Raw genomic sequence first — 23,701 nt, forward strand, 5'->3', positions numbered from 1 at the left:
GTGTGTAGTAATAATTTTGAGTCATTGCAATGGCAGTACTCAGCACATTTCTGAGGTACTTCTGACTGATTCTGAAATGACTATCACTTATACCTTTGATACTGTTGTTAACATTGTCCATTCAGAGATCAAATTTATAGGTGGTTTGGGAATTTCAGTAGTTAACAGACTAATTTTACAAGATTATGCTCTTTTTTTTATTAAAATTTATTTATTTATTATGTATACAACATTCTGCCTCCACGTATGCCCGCACGCCAGAAGAGGGAGCCAGATCTCATTACAGATGGTTGTGAGCTACCATGTGATTGCTGAGAATTGAACTCAGGACCTCTGGAAGAACAGCCAGTGCTCTTAACCACTGAACCATCTCTCCAGCCCAAGATCATGCTCTTTTAAAAGTAAAATGGTTGCTTTTATCTTGTATGCAGACCCCAGAGACTCTGCCAGGGCATACCAAAGCAAAACAGCCTTATAGAGAAGACACCGAATGGCTGAAAGGGCAGCAAATAGGCCTTGGAGCATTTTCTTCTTGTTACCAAGCACAGGATGTGGGGACTGGAACGTTAATGGCTGTTAAACAGGTTGGTATCGGGAGCACAGGGTTCAGATTGCAATGAGGAATGTGCAGCTAGGACAGAGGATGAGACGCTGTGTCTTCGTGCTCCAGTGTCACCTGTGTCTGCTTTGCTCTCCGAGCTTGGGGCCGTCATGCCTCCACTTCCCTAGTGTTGGGATTACAGGATTATGCCACCACACTTGACAGTTTTGAAAAGCTTCAGGCTCAAAGTAGATGTTGCAAAAAGCAGCACACACATAAATTCTGTTATTAAAAGTTGAGGCTGATCATTGTAAGATACAGTATCAGGATGGTCAGAACAATGGTTTGTCGTTCTGCCCCTCACCGCCTGTGCCAGTTGATGGTGTCTCAGTCTGTCATTTGCCTTCTACGATGAGCGTATCTACATAATACATAGAATGAGCATACAAAATGCAAAAATAATGACTTTTCATTAAACTTATTGTTTATTCCTCTGTAGTTGGCTTTTCTCATTTTTACTGTTTATCTATAGTTGCAATCTTGGCTACAGCACCCTCACCTTTTATCATTTTCCTAATTTTTTTACAGTTTATTAAGCTATATCCTTGTTGTTTAAAAGTACCTGACTTGTGTTTCCCTGTTGATTTGTTGGTTTTATGTAAAGAACCCTTTATCCATGAGGGTAAATGCCATTTGTTGTCTATATTTAAAATAGTTTGGATTTGTCTGTTTTAGATCAGGTTATTTTGAAAACAAAGAACATCAAAACTCAAAACCTTGTTAACATGTTTATTAAAACAGGTGACTTACGTCAGAAACACGTCTTCTGAGCAGGAAGAAGTGGTGGAAGCATTAAGGGAAGAGATCAGAATGATGAGCCACCTGAACCATCCGAACATCATCAGGATGCTGGGTGCCACGTGTGAAAAGAGCAACTACAACCTCTTCATCGAGTGGATGGCGGGTATGCGCAGTGGAGAGCGTGAGTGAGCACGCAGACTCAGCTTCCCTCTCCTTATTGAATGCTTCATTTAAAAACAAATACTATTGGGTTTCCAAAAATAAATTATTCCTAATATACAAGTATACACAAAAAGTATTTATATCTTAAATATAGTAAACCTTAAAGTCTTTCCATCTTGGTGTTTTGTTTCGTTGTACTTGGCATTGAGCCCAGAGCCTTGTACAGGCTAGGCAAGTACTTTACTGCTAAGTGATAATCTCTAACCCAGCAACCTTTCTTAAGAGTGATTTTGTTTTGTTTTATTTTGTTTCAAACCTGGATAATATAAATTCAATATTTTTCTGAATAGTCATCAGTTTAAAAAATGTCTCTAACAGTATAAAAATAAAGTTATTGAGAAGGACATGTGCCTGCAGTCAGAGCACTCAAGAGGCTGAGGCAGGAGAGTGGTCTGTTCAAGCTCAGCCCATGCTATAATAGGTGAGAATCTGTCTCAAAAAAAACTAAATGAAATAAATTAATATATAATTTGAAAACCTTCCTGCAGATAAAACAGTAGTGAGGCATAAAGTTAAGCCTCATCCTCTTAAACACAGACTGAATTTACTTCTGTAATATGTATAACAGTGACTTAAGATGGGAAAGCTAGCTTATTTAGGCAATTATTTAAGTTCTTGTGTGATTTAAGAGTACATTTCTAGTTCATGTTGATGTGTGCTTACTAGTGTGGATGTTTGCACTTGTGTGTGCACATGTGTGCATGTGGGTATCTGATCCAAGGTGGTGGGTGTGTTTCCTCAGTCCCTCTTCACCTTTGTTTTTCGAGACAGGCAGGGTCCCTCTGAACCTGAAGCTCATCAGATGTGCTGAGCTGGCTGACCCATACTGAGGCTACAGTCACATACCACCATGCCTGGGTTTTTAGTGTTAGTTCTGGGGATTGAACTCAGGTCTCCATACATGCATGGCAGGCACTCTAACTACTGAGCTGTCTCCCCAGGGACATCCAAGAGTTCTCCAGTCCCTTACTTCCCTGGTTTGTTTTTTTTGTTTTTTTTTGGGAGTGGGACATACAGAACCTATAGGTTGGCTCTTACAAGTATCTAGAAGTGAGGCTCATTGAGTTTTTGGCTTGTCCCATCAGAGCTTGTGCGTGGTATTTGATGCTTGACTGCCTTCTTGCTCCTCCCCTGCTCTTTACCTTCTGCTAAATAAATGGTCAGTGTTGTTTACTTAATTCTGTAATAGTTTATACACTTAGATTGAAAAAGAAAGATTCTACATTGCCGAAATAGTTCAGTCTAAAATGTATAACTTTTAGTGTTTCATGAAATCTTGACCCTGGTTTCATTAGGGTTCTGTAGAAAATGTTTCCTAATTTACAGTTTGAGGTAATATAGGAAATCAATTTTACTTCTGATACACTAAGAGTTTAACATTTCATATGAGCTCATAGTGTAAGCTTAAGAAACTAGAGTGCAATAAACAAGTGTAGTTCTGGTCAGGTTCACACAATTCTGCTTGTCTTTCAGGAGGGTCTGTGGCTCATCTCTTGAGTAAATACGGAGCTTTCAAGGAGTCCGTAGTCATTAACTATACTGAGCAGTTACTCCGTGGCCTTTCGTATCTCCACGAGAACCAGATCATTCACAGAGATGTCAAAGGTAAGAGCCCAGTGTTTCCTCATGACAAGAAGGCAAACGTAATCTTTAACCTTGACCTGTGATGGTTTCTAACACAAGTTTTTAAGTTTGGTATTAAATAATCCTCTGACTATTAGAACTAAAAGGACCCTTAAGAGTCTTTAGTCACCAGGCAGTGGTGGTGCACTCCTTTAATCCCAGTACTTGGGAGGCAGAGACAAGCAGATCTCTAAGTTCAAGAGCAACCAGGTCTACAGAGCGAGCTCTAGGACAGCCAGGGCTACACAGAGAAACCCTGTCTCAAAAAACAAAAAAAGGTCTTCAGCCCACCTTTCTCATTACGTAGGGCAGTGTGTTCAATACAAGAAACGGGTGTGATTGACAAGAAGTGTAGCACCGAGGGTTCTGATCCCGTCTTGGCATTATGTTGTATCTCCAGGACATCCCTGTTCTTGGTTTTTCTGAGATAATTGGTACATCATAAACTTAAAAAAAGCCATAGCTGGCTGGTGGTGGTGACACCTTAAATCCCAGAATTTGGGAGGCAGAGACAGGCAGATATCTGTGAGTTCTAGGCCAGCCTGGTCTACAGAGAAAGTTCCTAGACAGCCAGTGCGGTTTACACAGAGAAATCCTTTTAAGAGGATGTGGAGGGTGGGGGAGAAGTAAGTCAGTCAGTCCTGTCAAATCTTGCAGTTAAGACTATATTTATTAGCTGGGCGGTGGTGGCGCATGCCTTTAATCTCAGCACTTAGGAGGCAGAGGCAGGCAGATCCCCGTGAGTTTGAGGCCAACCTGGTCTACAAGAGCTAGGACTGGCTCCAAAGCTACATAGAGAAACCCTGTCTCGGAAAAAAAAAATTTATTAAAGGCAATTTGACATTTTTGTTAGGACTCTCTTGAGTATTGGAGTAATGTTTAGAATATTGACTTTTAAAACTATGGTTATGAAATAAGCATATAGTTTAAATTGGCGTATGTTAGTATGTATCAACACTACTTGGTTCTAAAATGTAAATTGTACCAAAATTTGAATTCTAGATAGATTTTGCCAAAATCATCATTTTAAGGGTTTTAATCTGTTCTTTAATGGGTCTTTAAGTGTATTCCTTTATCTCTGTGGGCCTTATGACTTTGACCTTCAGAATTTTCTCTTGAGGCTTTAGGTTAGTTACCCTAAAGAGCACTAGTGTGCCTTCAGCAGAAATGGAACAAGGAAGACACAAGCAGCTTTCCCTGAGGCTGTGACTGTACCTACATTGTTTAGTTCATTAGTGGAACTTCAGGAGGCTCTCAGCAAGTCCTTACTTGATTTTAACATGCCAGGTCATCTGCTGTTTCTGTTGACAGGTGCCAATCTGCTCATTGACAGCACAGGGCAGAGGCTGAGAATTGCAGATTTTGGAGCTGCTGCCAGGTTGGCATCAAAAGGAACCGGTGCAGGGGAGTTTCAGGGACAGTTACTGGGGACAATTGCATTCATGGCACCTGAGGTAAGAAGTGGCTTTGTGTGTAACGTAACAGTCCTGTGGGACATTGTGCCAGAGTATTTCACAGTAAGATTCAGAACAAACTTACTGATTGCAAGTCCATGACCCTAGAAGTTGGTTTTTAATAGTACCCTGTAGTTTAGTACCTTCCTTTCCGCCTTTCCGTTTTTCTTAACAAGATTACAAAAGATAAATCTTCATACATTTGCTTAAAGGCTTCTTCAACACAATTAACATGAACTTAACACAAAGCAAATTTAACACAAAATTGTGGGGTTAGTTCATCATAGTTGTTTTATAGTAAAACAAAACTACGTGTGGTAGCAATACGCAAAAGTTACCTTTCCTTCCTGAAGGGAGGTAAGCCAGAGCTGGCCTTGTCTGCCGGGGTCTTAACACAGCACGCACTGTGAATGTGGCCTCTCCTGAGCTCATAGCTCTTCGTCTCAGTAGAGTGATGACTTGTTCCCTTGCCCCACTGTTTAGGAGGAGGGGGCTGCTTTGGAATCCTGTGATATTTATCTCTGTGCCATGTGGATATTAAGCTTGTTAATGGGATTTCAAGTAGTTCATGTAATTGCTGTTTGTACCACTATTTGCTCTGAACTCATACATAAAGAAATAGATCTCTCTTAAGTAAATCACATAGTCACATTTCCAAATTAACTGCTTTGTTTCAGGTACTAAGAGGTCAGCAGTATGGTAGGAGCTGTGATGTATGGAGTGTTGGCTGCGCTATTATAGAAATGGCTTGTGCAAAACCACCTTGGAATGCAGAAAAACACTCCAATCATCTTGCTTTGATATTTAAGGTAATTATGAGGTGACAAATTTTTTTGTACTGAAATTGGTAGAAGTCAGATTCCCATGAATTGTCCCTACTAATCATTGTTTGTTTGTTTGCTGTTAGGTGTGTGAGTATTTTGCCTGCACATATGTTTGTGTAGCTCATGCGTGTCTGGTGGCTGCAGAGGCCAGAAAAGGGAGTCAGATTCCCTGAAATTGCAGGGACAGATGGTTGCTGGTCTCTGTCAACCAATTTAAAAATGATACCTGTTTTCTTATTTTTGTGTATGGATTATGTATATAGATGTTTGTATATGAGAGTATGTGCGTGCCATGCCATGTGTGGAGATAAGAGGACAGCCTAGGAGTTGGCCCTTGCTCTCCCTCTCATTGGAGGAGAGATACTTTTGTTGGCCACAGTACTGCATAGTCCAGGATTTCTGGCCTATAAACTTGTAGAAGATTCTCCTGCCCCCAGTCTTACTGTAGGGGTGCTAGACTCACAGACAAGCATTCTCATATCTGGGTTCTTTTGTTGATGTTGTTTGTTTTTGATTTGTGATTTTGGTTTTTCAAGACAAGGTTGCTCCGCTTAGCCGTGGGGCCTGTCCTGGAACTCCCGAGTGCTGGGATTAAAAGGCATGCTCCACCACCTCCCAGCTAGCATACCTGGTTTTTTACATGGGTTCTGGGGATCCCAGCTCAGACCATCAAGCTTGCATGGCAAGCATTTTTCCCACTCAGCCAGTTCCCTAGTCCTACTCCCCAGTTTTGTTTTGTTTTGGAAGGAGGGCAGTGAGACAGGGTCCCTATGTAGTCCTGGCTGGTCTGATCTACCTGAGTGCTGGGATTAAAGGTGTGCCCCACCACACCTGGCTCTACTTCCAAAATCTTCAGTGCACTTTTTTGACTTAACTGTGCTCCTTATAAGAAATTTACTCCATGGTTCAAAATGTTTCAAATTTAGGGCCAGGCAGTGTACTATGGCTAGAACACTTAAAACATGAATTAAATGAGGTATTCAACAGAAATATTGGGGGATTTTTTTTTCCCTGTGAAGGAAAAACGAGCAGTGAGTAATTACTCTTGGGCAGGTACAAAGGGATGTCATTTTGGTTTGGTTTTTGTCTTATGGTGTGTTAAGAAGCATATGCATCCACTCAGTGTCTCTAGATAGACACTAGGGGATCACGGGTGTGTGCATCCACTCAGTGTTTCTAGATCTCAGCCTTTTTAAGGTTTTTTTTTGATTCTGTCATTTTGCATTTTTTCAGTAATGATCCATGAAGTTGCTAAGGTGAGGAAAAGGGAGAGTTTTATTGTGATTATGAGTAAGTAGGTAGGTTTACATTATTTAGATTCATTCTCTACCTGTTTATAGAATTGTCAGCTCTTCTCTGGGCTTGGTGGTGCACAACTGTGCCTGAAGAAAGATCCAGCAGCCTGTGCTCAAAAGAGAAATAAAAAGTTGTTTGTACTTTTTGGTACAAAGAATCAGGATTTGTCCAACACCGAGGAAGAACACCCTGTATTACCAGATAGGTGCACACTGATAGAGGCTATGAAAATGATGCCTGTGTTCTGTGCAGAGTTATTATGGAAAGTTCAGTGCTCTGGTTTTGTCTCCTGCAGATCGCCAGTGCGACTACTGCGCCATCCATCCCATCACATCTGTCCCCAGGTCTGCGTGATGTGGCTCTGCGTTGTTTAGAACTTCAACCTCAGGACAGACCTCCATCAAGAGAGCTACTGAAGCATCCTGTCTTCCGTACGACTTGGTAGTTGTTAACTATAGTGGAGACAGGATGTGCAACAACGAAAGAATAAAAAGAACTTGTGGGCAGCCACGTTGATAATCTACTGGCCATCATGCCACTGAACAGCTAGAGATGAGGCCAGTAGCGAACCCTTACCTAAGTATGTGATTGACAAATCATGATCTGTACCTAAGCTCAATATGCAAAAGTCCACAACTTGTGCAGAAACTGTAAACCGTGCCTTTCAAAGGACTGGCTCTAGGTGAACAGGAAAGCGATGGAGTTTGCATAACTAAATAACAGAAGCATAAATTTATTTTTAGAGCACTTTTTCAGCAATATTAGCAGCTGAGGGCTCAGGATCTGTTTTCATGTGTCACTTCTTCCATTTCGTCGGGTGAGCACAGCAGGAGGTTCTGCAGTTCCGTTTGGGTTTTTTGTCACTGGCTATAAAAAAATCAGTGTCTGCCTCTTTTAGGTCAGAGTATGCTATGAGCAGCAGTAAATACATGTGTTTTTAAAAGTTATTAACTTCTTTATCACCCATAGTTGACTTTTTTTTTTTTTTACTTGTGGTTGATTGTGGTTCATTGTGCATTTTACTGTTGGCCCGTTCATTTCGTTTTTGGAAAATATGGTTCTGTATTTTCATTTCACCTTCATTTGTGTTTAATATTCAGGGAAAGGTGATCTCTTCAAACCAGAAAAAAAAAGATATAAGTAGGTGTGAACTAGTTTTTAAAATCTGTGCCTATTGCAAGAGTTGTGTTTTCTTCTCATAGGCGTATAATGAAATACTGGCTTCGTGAATCAGCCTGCCCTCACCATGCGGGTTAAGTACATCCTCACTTCAGAGTCAGCACAAGGCAGGGCGAGATTACCTGAAAGTTAGCTGAACTATTTCATATTATTTTGCTTGCCTATAGGAAATTCATACTATTTAAATCTTCCTCTTTGTAACAATCCATCATTCATGCCCACTGATTATAACATAACTGCTATTTTCCTTCTGCCATGTATGATGTTTTATACTAGACCTGGCTGATAAACTCATTTACTTACCTATCAATCAGTAACATTTTTAAACAAACAATAAATTTACTTTGCATTTAGAAAATGCTCAGAAAGAAAAGTTGAATTTCATTTACACACTAATTCCTGAAATTTGCACAACTATTTAATTGTCTTAACTTTGAGTTAATTCAGATGCATGGAATCCTGAAGCAAAATGGTAGACTTTTGCATGTCTGTCTTTTAAATCAAGTACTGATTAGCTATTAAATGTAACTTTGAAATGTTAAGTTTTAACTCTTCAGAAGCCAGTGTGAAATAGAATTGGTTATTCTCAAAGACTCAGGATAAACTAAATAAGCTATATTATATGTAGTACATTTGACATGTACTACACAAATTGGAAGCAAAATAAGTTCCAAGATAAGTTTACAGGGATATATTGCAGATCATTTTCAAAGGCAGTTTTTATGTGAATGTGCTTCTTAGTGAAATGTTACATTCCTTTGTTTTGGAAGATTGGCAATATTTGAAGAGTTAAAAATAATTCAGAAATGTGAAGTTTGGTAATGCTAAATGTGTTGTACTTGACTTCCTTTTTTATTTTCACTTTTTTGACTACTTAGAATTTTCACGATTCTAATAAGATTGTTTCCGAGTCTCGTGTGCAAGCTTTAAAGGATGCACTCTTGCCATTTTATATACTGGAAGATCATTGGTCAGATTAGCACTGTGTCTGACAGAGGTGTAAACTGTCTAAACTGAGGAACCTCAGCTAATCAGTATTACTGTGTAGATCAACATGCCCACCACATTTCAAACTCAAACTGTCTCCAGATGTCAAGATCACTGTGTTTGAGTTTGTTTGCAGTTCCCTCAGCTTGCTGGTAATTGTGGTATTTTGTTTTCGATGCAAATGTGATGTAATATTCTTATTTTCTTTGGATCAAAGCTGGACTGAAAATTGTACTGTGTAATTATGTTTGTGTTTTTAATGTTATTTGGTACTCGAGTTGTAAATAACGTCTACTGCTGTTTATTCCGGTTTCTACTACCTCAGGTGTCCTGTAGATTTAAATTTCTTCTGCCAAAGTTCGCTCTCACAATGACATTCTATATGCTGTGTGACTATGATTCCTAAGACTTCCAGGGCTTAAGGGCTAACTTCTATTAGCACCTTACTGTGTAAGCAAATGCTACAGAAAACCTCTGGGTTAAGAAAATTTGGCTTAAATGTATCCTTTGTTATTTTAAATATATCAAGATATTTTAATTAAAATTTTTACCCCTTTGAACCAATTTTATAGTATTTGTACCTATTTTGGTGTTTTGTCTTTATAGTAAATAAAAGTTTTTGAACAAAAGTTGACTGGTACTTTGGGTTTTTTAAATAATTTTATACTAGTAGGAAAGTTGTGAAAGCACCACAAAGGATCTCTGCCTCTCATCCTGCTCTACCCAGTGCCTGCTCACACCTCTATAGCAGAAGCTGCACAACAGGGTCGCAGGGCGCCTTTACTGTCCTGTTTTCTTAGTCTCTTTCAGTTTCGAACCATACCTTCCTCCTTCCTTGACCTTCGCGTTTTTATGATTATATTGGCTATCAGCTTATGGAAGACCCTCAGTCTAAGTGTGGCACTTCCTTGTTGGATTGGGGATTGCAGGTGGCTGGAATACTGTGGGCAGTGCTGTGCTTTCGACATGATGGCCAGAAGGGGCCACACCGCCCATTTGTTCCTGTGCTGCTGCGATGACCTGAGCAGCACTGTGAAGCCACTGTTTCCCCTTTTCAACCAACAGACACCTTCACATTAAGTCCTCCGTGAGGGAGACTTTGAGACCGCAGAAGTAGCACTTGTCAGCCAGTTTAGCTATGTGCTCTTAGCCTACATGCTTGTGATACTACCCTAATTGATGCCAAATTGTGGTTTTTCTTTTCATTTCCTCATTTCTCAACATGTGTCAACTGTATTTTGCTATTAGGGAGCAATTTCTTCCATTTACTTATTGTATATTTTCATGAATTTGCTCAAGTTGTCACAAATCAGTGGCAGTGACAGAATGTCAGTTTCTGAGGGTAGCATCTCTGTTCTTGGCTAGTGTGCTCCGATACTCTCTAGGAGGCACTGGTAAACTGCTCAGTCCAGGAGGCTGAGCGCCTCAGCAATCCCATCTGACACTGAAGGCCTGAAAGATTTCTGGAGAACTACTGGTTTTCCAACTATGTAGGAAGGCTGAAGAAGCAGGTTTGGTAGCGGCAGCAGTAACGGTACCAGCAAAAGGTGAAGGCAGGCAAGAAAAGGCAGCTTTTCCTGGGACCTCCTTAAATACAGGTTGCCACTAGAAGGCACTTCTCAGATCCTTCCAGGAGCATGTCTCTTAATTGATTTCAGAGCCAGTCAAGTTACAACCAAGATTACTTTCACAACAGGCCATCATTAGTCTGTGAATACTTAATGTTTAGGTCCGTCTTGTGTATTTGTCTTGTGTAGTCCTTGGAGCAGCCCACTCTTCCCAAAGAGCGTTGATTCCTTTGATGGGCAATAGCATTTAAAAATTAAATATACATGTACCAAACAGCACATGGTACCCCATGAATGTGTAACATCATTAGTTATATATTAAAAAATAGATGTAAGCAGGGCATGGTGGCAAACAACATTAATCCCAGCACTCCGGTGGCAGAGGCAGGCAGATCTCCTTTGAGAACAAGGCCAGCTTGCTCTTCAGTGTGAGTTCCAGGACAGCCAGAGTTACTCATAGAAACCCTGTCTCAAAGAGATAAAATAAATGTAAAAACACTCAACCCCAAAGAAAGAAGAAAAGGGGGAATTAAAAGTGCTCAGGAGGCAGTGGCAGATGGATCTCCGTGTGAATTCAAGGCCAGCCTGCTCTACGGATGGGGTTCCAGGACAGCCAAGGCTACATAGAGAAACCCAGTCTCAACACCAAAGAGAGAAAGAGTAAAGAATAGGTGAGACAAACGGAAAACATGAGAAAATGTCAAACCTAAATCTACTGCCCAGTAATTATGTTAAATTTGAATAAGCATCCATGTGAAAGATAGGCCAGTGGCTACTGTGTGGCCAGCCCTTCTCACAGAATTAGAATGTACAGTGTGCATACGTGCAGAATGGGGTACAGTGCATAAACCCACATGCGCATAGCTACACCCTATGTACCATGGTTTTGACCAAACAGCAGATTCAGTGAAGTTTTTCTACTTCCTAAATTTATGATTCTTTTCTCCAAGAACTGTGGCTGTAATCATTCCCAATGTACTAGCTTATTCCCCACCTCTCTCCCCTATGGAAGCAGCCTCTTGATTCTCATACCTAGGTTTCACAGAAAGAGCCTTCCTTTTGTGGACTCCTAACCCCTATGGTGTCATCACTGCTCCTGGGAGCTTTGTTTCTTACTGAACTTTTTTTTTGTCATTGTTTTGTTTTTTAAGACAGGTTCTTATTGTGAAGCTTTGATTGTCCTGGGACGCACTTCTGTCTGCCTTTGCATTCTAGGTACTAGTATTAAAGGCTATACCCCCACACCCAGCTTTTCATGGTCTTAAGTAATCTGTGTATGCATGCCTTTTAACTGCCGAGATGCATCAAAATTCATGAGTTACTATGTGATGTTTCTATGTGTGTAGTTTTAAGATTTAATTTTTATTTTTATACATGTATGCTTTTCACATTCAAGGTAAACATCCCAAACATTTCTCCATGCTGAAACCATTTTAAAACTTACTATTTTTTTTTAAAAAAGTGTCATTATCCATACTCACACTACAGTGTACACCAGACAGTCTTATTCCTTTATTTTTGGTGACACTGGTGATAAACCTAGGCCCTTCTGTATGCTAATGTTCTACCTTTGAGCTCTATCCTTAGCCCTTTTTAGCTTTGATACAGAGTATGACTAAGTTGCCCAGGTTGGCCTTGAACTTTTGAACTACCTCATACCATCTCCTGAGTAACCGGGATCTTAGACCTGTGCCAAAAGCCTAACTTCTTTGTGGTTTCTAACTATAACTTAATGCCCATCCTTTCCCCCCAGCCCCACTACTCCCCTCAGCCTCTGGTAACCACCTTCTACTCCCAACTTCCAGGGGATCAGCTTTTATAAATTCTGTGAGAGATCATGTGGTACTTCTCTGCCTGTGCTGGTAAATTTCACTCAGCATCGTGAGCTCAGTTCCCATCTGTGCTGTCCTAGATGACGGATTTCATTGTTTTTATAGTTGAAATGCACTGCACTCTATGTCTGTGCCACACTTCTAGATGTGTTCATCAGTTGGTCAACATTTAGGTTGATTGCACTTCTTGATATTGCAGATTGTGCTTAAACAAACATGTGAGTGCACATGCTTCATTTGACATTCTGGTGTTCATGCTTAGAGGCATCTACACATGACACACACACACACACACACACACACACACACACACCCAGGAGTGGGGTTGCAGAATAATACTGTGTTGGATAAACTTTTAATTTTTTTTTGGGTTTTTTTTTTTTCAAGACAGGGTTTCTCTGTGACTTTGGAGCCTGTCCTGGAACTAGCTCTGTAGACCAGGCTGGTCTCGAACTCACAGAGATCCGCCTGCCTCTGCCTCCCGAGTGCTGGGATTAAAGGCGCGCACCACCATCGCCCGGCTAAACTTTTAATTTTTGAAGCAGTTAGGTGTAAAGACAAATGAGGCAGAAGGCACAGAGATCTGTGCCCTCACATACAAGGCTTTCTGATCCTCCCTGTCTACTATAAAATGGAAGCCACCATGTTGTGAATAATAGAGAACTTACGGAAATAGCCTTGAACTGTACCTAGCACACAGTGGATATGGTTGTATATTTGTCTGAACAAGTGACCTAATGGTTACAAAGTCAAAGACCTGTGGTACTAGAAAAGCCTAGTAAAGGTTCACAGCAAACCTGAGAATTCATGCCAGCTTCATGTCTAAGGGGTGTAATGTTTGTCATGTTAGAATGATAGTTCCATGCTGCCAAAGCCCTTAAATCTTCAAAAGAAAATGGTTATCTAGATTGTATGTCAAATTTCCTGATGTCTAAACATTGAAAATAGTCAAGTATATTGGTCTATGCCTATAATCCCAACACTTAGGAACTAAGATTGGAGAATCAAGAATTCAAGGCCAGTTGGCAGTGGTGGCACATACCTTTTGTCCCAGCACTTGGGAGACAGAGGCAGACAGATTTCTGTGAGTTTTTGGGCCAGTTTGGACTACATAGTGAATTTCAGGACAGCCAGGACTATGAAGAAAGATCCTGTCTCAAAAAGAAACAAGAATTCAAGACCAGCCTGCCTTACCACAAATTAGATAGATGTATAGCTCATCTCTGGCTTCTTCCTATCTCACCACCCGCTTTCTTGCAGCTTTCCTCTGGCACCACTAGGTGTTTCTGCCCCGCCACAGGCCTTAAAGCAAGAGAGCCACCACACCATGGACCTCTGAAACTGGGAGCCAAAGGAGCTCTTTCTGTGTTGTTGTTTAATCACAGCCATTTTGTCACAGGAAAAAAAAAACTAACACAAGAACACCAAGTCTCTGAAGATGAATGACAAGGAACACACCAATGGAGCAGAAAGAAAGGAATAAGGCCGTGCTTAACTAAGAGCCATGGGAATATGTGGGCATGAAGATGATGTACAAGATGTAGTCAAGATGCTTGCCTAGGGGGAAGAATGAGTATAACCTGTACCTTACAATTGGCATGGATGCAGTTACCATAGCTTAAAGGGTTCTTTGCATGACCTGCTGCCTGTTCAGCTCCGCCCTCCTGACACCCAGCTTATGGGTGTGCTATTTTACCAGCCATTGCTGGTTCCAGCACCAGCATGATCTCTTCAAATGCTTCTACCAGGACATCCTGCCCCTCCTAGAACCTGGGCTCACTCCTACTTTCTCTTTAACATTGCTCACTTTTACAATTCATCTTTGTTAGGAGTGTTTGCTGGCATGTATATATGTGCCCACTGAAGTCAAAAGAGGGCATCAGATCCTCTAGACTGGAGATACAGACAAGTTGGAAGCTCCCATGTGGGTGCTGGGAACTGAACCCTGGTCTCCGTAGAGCAATGAAGCTCTTAACTGCTGAGTCATCTCTCCAGCCGGGAAGACTCTTAATTCTTCTAAGAAACCACGCCTACTCAGGCTAATATGATCCTCTTCCATAACATCTTAGTACCCATCAATTTCCTTTGCTCCTTCCCCAGTGTATGATGCTTGAGGATTTTTGTTTGTTTGTTTCTTTTTTCTTTTCTTTTCTTTCTTTCTTTCTTTCTTTCTTTCTTTCTTTCTTTCTTTCTTTCTTTCTTTCTTTTTTTTTTTTTTGAGACAGGGTTCCTCTGTGTAACAGCTCTGGATGTTCTGGAATTCACTTTGTAAACCAGTCTAGTCTCAAACTTACAGAGATCTGCCTGCCTCTGCCTTCTGAGTTCTGGAATTAAAGACAAGGCATGCATCACCACTACCTGGCCTTAGTTAGGGTTTCTATTGCTGTGAAGAAACACCATGACAGTAACTCTAATAAAACATTTAACTGAGGTGAGGACTTACAGTTCAGAAGTTCAGTCCATTATTATCATCATGGGGGCATGCAGGCAGACATGATGCTGGCTACATCTTGATCAGAAGGCGACAGGAAGTATCTCTGACACTGGGCAGTATCTTGAACACAGGAAACCTTAAAGTCTGCCCCCACAGTGACACACTTCTTCCAACAAGGCCATACCTACTCCAACAAAGCCACACTTCCTAATAGTACCAGTCCCCGTGAGGGGCCAATTACATTCAAACTACCACAGACAGTATATCTTTATTTCTATGTTCTCAGGGACTAATACAGAGGCTAAAACACTCAAGTTAGTTGACCAAGCTAGCAGGTGACTGAGCTAGCAGTAGAGAGGAGGACCACTGTATTACACCAGCATCTCAGAAGAATGTGTACAGTACTATTTTGAGAAGACAGCTATTGTTTAGGACTAAGCTACCCTGGAGAGGCCAATAACAATAGCAAGTCAGGGAAGCTGGGGACAACTTGACACAGACTGAGGTGGACGACAGCCATAGGGAAGCGGTCATGGAGAGGGAAAGAGCTAAACTCCGACATATCAGAAAGTTTCAGGTGGCATGAGGCTCAGCTCAGGCCATGAAGGGAATGTGATTGGTGGCCTCGCCTTCAATGCCTAAGCGCTGAGCCCATCACCTGAGGACAACCGCCCCATCTGATAGACCTCGGTCAGCAGGTGCATCAAGCCCTGAGAATTCTGACAATCCGATGAAGTATTTCGCCCACCCACCACCCAGCCCCTCAACCCCATCACTCACACACACACACACACACACACACAGAGGGGGGGGGGCAAGGGTGCAGAAAGAGGGAGGAACCTTTATATACTTCAGAATGACAAATTTCCAAAATTAAAAATTAGAAAAAATACTTGGGAGTCTGAATAGTCTTTGGTTTGACTAGACTTTTAAAAAGAATTTACCTTCAGTTTTAAAAACAAAACAAACAAAAAAAAAACCAAACTTCTCTTGCAGCCCAGTGCCTGTTATTTTCTGTCCCCTGCACCTACTAAACAGTTATCTCCACAGGTGAGGAAAAATTATAGATACCGTCAAAATTAATAAAGGTTCGGTTTGAAGAAGAGAAGTCACTTGGAAAAGATAAATAACAATTCATTCACAAGGATGGCGAGCATACTGAGAGTAAGGTTTACAGATCGGTTGGGGGCAGGGTTCTTTTCTTATCTCCACAGGAAAATACTCATCTTCAAAGAATTTAAGGGACCCTGAATATTTAATTACTGATGGATGGAAAATAGTTACGACCCACTAAGTATCAACAATAAAATTCTATACATACTGTAAGTATTGATTTTTTTATATATATTTATATGTTTTATTGAACACTTCTTTATAAATGTGTAGAGCTGGTTTTGGAGTTGGACTATGGCTCAGTCCCTCTTCAATTCCAAGCCTGTTGATAAGAGATATTTCAGAGTTTCTGTCTCAGGTCAGGAGCCATGAAATGGGACAGAATAAGAATAATTTTATACTTGATAAACTTTCTTTGCCTTTCCTCATATCTGTGTCTTTCTTTATATGTCAGTATATGTCCTTGTTGTTAATGTTTAAATTTCCCATAACAAGCAACATATTTTCCTACAGTATTCTTTGAAGTTTCCAGGATGAAGATGGGGCCCCACAACATCAACTCAATCTGGTTTTTATGACGTCATGAATTTTTTTAAGCGCTAATATTAGACCTGTTATTTGGTACCAACTGCAGGAGACAATTTCAAATGATGCACATTTTTGACAACACTCTGGCCGGACCTTCTCAAAACGCTCAGAGACTAGTTATAATTTTCTTAGGTCAAAGGTTAATTTGGGAATTTTACCATCATTTGCTTTCACAGGGGCCCCTAAGAAGAACGTCGCCCCCATGTCAGCTAGAAGCAATCTAAGAGGACGACGTCCCCTCTCCCAACAGAGTTTGTCCACAGGGTTAGGGACATCTTTTAGTGGTTGGTTTAGGGTTGAGGGGATGGGGAGATATTGTATGGAATTAGGGGTATATTCAAAAAAAAAGTGGGGGGGATTAACTGGTTTGATGGGATGATTGATATTTGTGACTTACTGTTTTTAGAAAATTATATTGGTACTGTTTCTTGTATATTGATATATTGAATATTGAATGTGAGTGTTCCTACCTCTATTTTTGTATAAGAGTATGCTTATATTGCATGGATACATCTATCATATCACAATGTAAATTTCTACCTCTGATACTATTTATGTAATAACATTGTTTACATTTGATATGTAATGACATTGTTTACAGGTGAAGGTCATTGTCTTCATATATTGCACAGTTGTTTATTCTCTTAGTTTTCAAATTAGATAGGTATTGAGAATTATGTTTGTCATATTTATTTTTAGGTTAATCAGGTGTTTTAGATATATAGAGATTATATTTAGTATAGATAGTATAATCTTCAGCCTCTTTGAAGAGCTGTAGAAAATGGCCTTTAATCTAACCTAGAATTCTGTGCCAACGAGACACAATTACTCCTGGCAACACCACTCTACTCCCAAGAGAACGTTGAGCACCAAAGACACTCCACTGGGAGCTTGTCTTCTTGGCAGAACTGGCCTTTGGGTTAAGAAAAGCCCATACCTCAACTACTGACTAAGATATGAAACAGGATTGTCTTATCTTGCCAAGACAGGGTAGGATAATTCTAAGAAAGTTCCTTGCATTTGATAATGGTATGTCAGTTATGTTAGGCCTTAGCCAAAGTTGGTTGACTCAACATTGCAAACGAGACTTTGGGTGATTGCCCAAGTAGTCAGTTGTCTCTGTCATTTGTTGCACATTTTGGATATCTCTCATTTGTTAAGTAATATTTATTCCCTTCTCAGATCTTTGATGGAGTTGAAGATTATTTAATTGTAGTTACTCCCTACATTATTTAGACTCCTTGAGATAGAATGTCTAGCAAAACTTTTGTTCTCAATATTGTTTGTTATATTTATCATTTGTTATTATTGCTTATAGTTATATTTGGTTTAGTTCTGTCTTATTTAGACAAAAGGGGGAGATGTAGGGTTAAGCCAGCCCCTTTAGGGAGCGGGTTTGCCTCGGGCGAATGCGTATGGATAAATCGGGTGCGCGGGAGGCGGCTCGTCCCTTTTCCTGCCTCCTGTGAAACGGCTGCGCGGGAACCTCGGTTCTGTAAGTTTATTTAAACATTAAAGCTGTATATATTCTTTAATATCTGCCTTGCATTTATTTACGCCGATACACACACACACACACACACACACACACACACACGGGGGGGAGGGCAAGGGTGCAGAATGAGGGAGGAACCTTTATATACTTCAGAATGACAAATTTCCAAAATTAAAAATTAGAAAAAATACTTGGGAGTCTGAATAGTCTTTGGTTTGACTAGACTTTTAAAAAGAATTTACCTTCAGTTTAAAAAAAAAAACAAAAAACAAAAAAAAACTTCTCTTGCAGCCCAGTGCCTGTTTTCTGTCCCCTGCACCTACTAAACAGAATTGTTTGACATAAGCCATGTCCAGAAGAGGGCAGCAGAGTAAAACTTTGATTTAAAGGGCTTCTTAGTGTGTTGACTTTGCTACGAAAAATTAAATTCTGTTATTCCCTACTCAAAACTATAGCATAAATTCCAGAGATCTCCTCATAAATCTGAAAGACACACAAAAATCATCAATAATTCCATTTTTTTTAACCAACTAGAACCTGGATTTGGTGTTTATCTCCTGCCTAGAAGGACGTGCCTATTCCTCCCGTTTTCAGCCATGTGCAGAGAGGAAAGACACTGCTGCCTTCCTGCCGGGGCTCCTGCTCTCAAGATCACTTCATTGCTGGCTTCCAGTCATCTACCCATCCATCCATTTATCCAACTGTCCACTCATGATCCTGCCAGTCATGGTTCCTTGAACTCTGCAGATATTCCTAACAAAACTTCTCCAGAAAATACTGAATTTAAGAACATAGTTTATGTGGGGTGGTGGTGGCACATTCCTTTAATCCCAGCACTCGGAAGGCAGAGACAAGTAGATCTCTGAGAGTCCAAGGCCAGCCTGGTCTACAGAGCAAGTTCCAAGACTGGCTTCATAGTACTGGGAAACCATGTCTCAAAAAAACAAAAAATACATATTATAAAGAACACATGTGGGCTGCAGAGACGGCTCAGAGGGTAAGAGCACTGGCTGCTCTTCCAGAGGTCCTGAGTTCAATTCCCAGCAACCACATGGTGGCTCACAACCATCTGTAATGAGACCTGGTGCCTTCCTTGCCAGCAGTACATTGTATGCTTAACTTAAAAAAAAAAAAAAGAACACATGTCACAAACAAGATGGGTTTGTTTCAGGAATATAAAGATGGTTCAACATACACAATATACATACAATATAGCACATAAAATAGAATCAAAGCTAAGTATCACAAGATCATCTCCATAAATGTAGAAAAAGCCTGCCACTTACGTTCAACATCCCTTCACAATAAAAGCCCTGAAGAAACTAGGAACAAACAGAGCATATCGCAATAACGGTTATACATAACAGACCTACAGTCAATACTACTGAAAACATGTTTTCTAAACATCTATGCTCTTACTTAATATACTGCTTGACATGTTAGCTAGAATAATAAAGCAAGAGAAAGAAATAAAAGGACTTCAAATAAGAAAGGAAGACATCAAACTATTCCTGTTGTAGATGGTATAACCCTACGCTTAAGAAACCCTAAGGATTCCACCTGAAACTCTTGACTGTAACAAACAATTTTAGTAAAGTATCAGGATATGAAATCAACATGAAAATCAGCGGCTTTCTATGTAGCTCTAGGAAATCTGCAAAGAAAGACACCAGTAGGGGGAAAGATCTTATTCATGACAGCTTTAGAAAAGTAAAACACCTAGTAACAAACCTAATCAAAGAGCTGAACGTCATCACAACAACACTTTAAAACTGAAGAAATACGAGCTCGCTCAGTGGTTAAAAGCACTTGCTCTTCAAGAGAACAAAGGTTCAATTCCCAGCACCTACATGATGGCTCACAGCCATCTGTAACCCCAGTTCTAGGGGATCCTATGCTGTCTTCTGACCCTCAAGTGCACCAGGCAGGCATATGGTGAGAATACATGCATGCAGACAAAATACTCATACCCATGAAATAAAATAAGGAAACTGAAAAAGACATTAGAAGACGAAAACACTTCTGTGCTCAAGAATTGGCCAAATTTTCATTGGCAAAAGCAGTATATAGATTCTATAACATCTCTATCAGAATATTCTATCACCTTCTATCAGAATCTGAACTCTGTGATTCACAGAAGTAGAAACTAGTCTTAAAATTCACATGCAAACACAGCTGTGTTTAAAGAGCCAAAATGATCCTAAGCAGAAAAACAAGCCCAGAGGTGTCACAACCCCTAACCTCAACTTACATTATTAGAGCCACCGTAACAAAACCAACAAGATTTCAGGAGGGAAAAAACAACCATACCAGTAAACCAATGAAACAGAATAGAGGGCCTGGGAATAAACCCGCACAGCTACAGTACCTAATTATTGACAAAAATGAACAGTTAGCCATTGCGGTCGGAATGTAAACCGGTGCAGCCAGTCACTATGAAAATTGCTATGGGGTACTCACACACACACACACACACACACACACACACACACACACACACGCACGCACACGCACACGGACACACACACATGCACACGGAAACATGCACACACACTTAAAACAGAACTACCACATGACTACTAGTTTTGTCTCTCCTGAATATGCACCTGAAGAATTCAAAGTACACCATGGAGATATTTGCACACTCACGTTTACCGTGGCACTACTCATGATAGCCATGATATGAGACCTGTTCAGATGTCCATTAACAGGTAAACAGCTAAAGAAAATCTGGTATATAGCACTATGATGTTCTAGCCAGCCATAAAGAAGAATGAAAGTATGATATTTGCAGGAAAATGGATGGAACTGAAAATCATAATTTTAAGCAAAATAACCCAGATTCAGGAAGACAAATATCACATTTTCTCTTATGTGCAAAATCTATACTTAAATATACATATAATACTATATATACTTAAATATATGTGTGAATGAATCAAACTATAAGAATGATTATGAAGAGAGAGCAGGGAACAGGAGGGAGCAACATGGGAGTTAAAAATAAAGTGTACAATACGTTTTCTCTAATGTCTGGAATCTATATTTAACAATATATGCATATATATGACATGAAAGCAGAAGATGACCGTCTTCAAGGAGGAAAGACACCAGCAAGGCAGGATAGAAGAAGAGTATGATGCTGGTAGGAGGAATACAAACACAGTTTAAGATTTATATGAATGCAAATGGCACAATGAAACCCATTTCATTGTAGGAAACTGGAAAATTAATTACAAATTTAAATATATAGTAATAGAATGTTTTGAACAATTTCACACTGAAAAATCTGAAAACCTAGACTAAATGAACAGATTTCGTTAAAAAAAAAACTTGCCAAATGTTACACAAGAAGAAATGAAGTTTTGAATAGTCCTTTCATCTGTTGCAAAACTAAACTCAATGTCAAAGTGAACTACAAACCCAGACAGTTCTGCTGGGAAGTTCAATACAAAAACTTAAAAAGAGCCGGGCGGTGGTGGCGCACGCCTTTAATCCCAGCACTCGGGAGGCAGAGGCAGGTGGATCTCTGTGAGTTCGAGGCCAGCCTGGTCTACAAGAGCTAGTTCCAGGACAGGCTCCAAAGCTACAGAGAAACCCTGTCTCGAAAAACCAAAAAAAAAAAAAAAAAAAAAAAAAAATTAAAAAGGAAAAAAATATTGGTTAACAGCAATAGCATATATAACTAGTTGTAGGGTCTTACCAAAGAGACGCTCCTAAGTTGTTAGATTTATCTCGAACTCCTAGAGATGTGTCAGTCAAGATGCCCTGAGAAGGCATGCCTATAATTCCTACAATAACAGAAGAATGCATATAAAACAAGCAGTCCACCATCTTGGTAACTATTAAGGGAAACATTTGGTCTATCATTCACTGAAAATTAAGATGAAAGTTTTCAGAAAGTCAAAAATAAATATTCCACAAATTACAACTGCCAGAGAATTTAAAAACTCACTCAGAATACTATGGATCTACAGGAACGAACAAAGGTCCATCAGTGCCCCAAAATAAAACCTGCAGAAAACATGTCACCGCTGACAACCGCTGAGTCCGGATGGTGAAGACCAGACAGAAGTAGTACAAGTAGCATACTTTTAGCTTTAGCTATCACGGTTTTATTCTAAGAAGAATGTTTCCACAAGTTCCTCACTGAACTAAAAATTGATTTTAATGTTAAAGCACCAGAGATGCCTGGTGGTGGTGCCGCGCACCTTTAAGCCCCTCACTTGGAAGGCAGAGGCAGGCAAAGCTCTATGAGTTCGAGCTCAGCCTGGTCTACAGAGCAAGTTCCCAGACAGCCGAGGGCTACACAAAGAAACCCTGTCTCAAAAAACAAAAAGAGCACCAGAGCAATATACTTGATATAAGTAAAGATTCTATTAATTCTTAATTACTTTTGGTTCTCTGCAAATTTGGAGATCATAAGGACATTCTCTCCATATGCCACTAGTAAGTCTGGAAAACACATCCTGGAACTGAACCACCTTCACTAAGCAGGTCAGATAAATCTGATCCATAGCATTGCTAAAAGCAGAGTCCAGGAGGAAAGCCTCTAAGTTTGTCTACAGCCATCATGGCACTGGAGTAAGATAAAAGGAGATACAGGTAGTCACTCCTGCATTTTCTTCTCTGGAATAGGGCAAATCAGCTCCTAGGCCACAGGCCGGCATTTTCACTAAATCTGAAACATTTGTTTTCAATTTCAGGTTGGGGTTCATCTTCACTCAGGAACAGGGAAGTCAATCCTCCACCCTAAAGAAACAGCAGCAACGCATCCACATTTTAATAAACACATGTTGAATTGAAGCTGGTTCAGGAATTCTAATAGGCTGTCTGTCCTCACTGGAACTGAGCCTTGTCCAAATCTCTTGTGTGGACACCTGACCTATTGATACACTGGGTACTTCCTGTGTACACTGGGTGAGTTCTAAAAGTTCTCTCAAATGTCACCTATGGAGGGGACGGCTTCTGTTTGGTCGGAAAACTGGATAAAAAGACACCCAACTCAAGATTACAGACCCATATCTCTGATATAACTTCTAAACAAAATCTTACCTAAAGAATCCAATAATATAACACAGAATAATATATCGTGATCAAATTAATCCAAGGACAGAAAGCTTAATTGTCACTTGGGTGCTGGGAGTAAGAACAGGTGGGAATGGTCAGAGAAAGTTGTAAGGGGATTTTGAAAATGATGGATATGTTTGCAATCTTGATTTTGATTAATGCATGCGCAAAAGACTTAGCAAATGGTTCACTTTAAGTGTGTGCGGCTTGTCATACACCAACTATATCATTAAAAGCTCCTTTAGAAAATATTCTGCCCAGTAGTTTTGCCTTTGAGTATTTAGGAGAATGAAGTGCAAACAGCGTTTTTTTGTTCTTACATTTATAGATTCACATAGCGTTTCAATGACTTTAGGGGTTAAGAACACTTTTGCAGAAGGCCAGGGTTCGGTTCCCAGCAGCCACATGGTAACTCACAACCAATTATAACTCCAGTTCCAGAGGATCTGATGTCTACTGACCACCGCAGGCACCAGATAAACACACGACGCATGTGCGTCATGCAGGCAAATCACCAACACACATATACTAACTAAATCCGTGTTTTAAAAAACCTCTTTGAATGGACTCGCTCTTAGAAGCGCCTGACGTCTACGTTGGGCAGAAACCTGTTCGGGAAGACTCCGGCTGCGCCGAGGCGGTGAGAGAGGAGGGGCTGAGCCAGACTGAGAGCC

The 23,701-nt window shown here is 40.3% G+C and overlaps 1 protein-coding gene across 2 annotated transcripts in view; it reads left to right on the plus strand.

The window, feature by feature from the left end:
• Map3k1 (mitogen-activated protein kinase kinase kinase 1) overlaps positions 1 to 9,559 on the plus strand; it is a 68,427-nt gene extending 58,868 nt beyond the window's left edge. For both annotated transcript variants that reach the window (XM_075976067.1, XM_075976066.1), the window contains exons 15-20: positions 432 to 584; positions 1,343 to 1,505; positions 3,038 to 3,169; positions 4,499 to 4,641; positions 5,319 to 5,450; positions 7,057 to 9,559. In XM_075976067.1, the coding sequence (XP_075832182.1) occupies positions 432 to 584; positions 1,343 to 1,505; positions 3,038 to 3,169; positions 4,499 to 4,641; positions 5,319 to 5,450; positions 7,057 to 7,206 (873 nt within the window). In that variant the 3' untranslated portion in view covers positions 7,207 to 9,559. The remainder of the gene's footprint in view (positions 1 to 431; positions 585 to 1,342; positions 1,506 to 3,037; positions 3,170 to 4,498; positions 4,642 to 5,318; positions 5,451 to 7,056) is intronic.
• The last annotated feature ends 14,142 nt before the right edge of the window (positions 9,560 to 23,701 follow it).

Source organism: Microtus pennsylvanicus, chromosome 6 (assembly GCF_037038515.1).
Source record: "Microtus pennsylvanicus isolate mMicPen1 chromosome 6, mMicPen1.hap1, whole genome shotgun sequence".
Lineage (NCBI taxonomy): Eukaryota > Metazoa > Chordata > Mammalia > Rodentia > Cricetidae > Microtus > Microtus pennsylvanicus.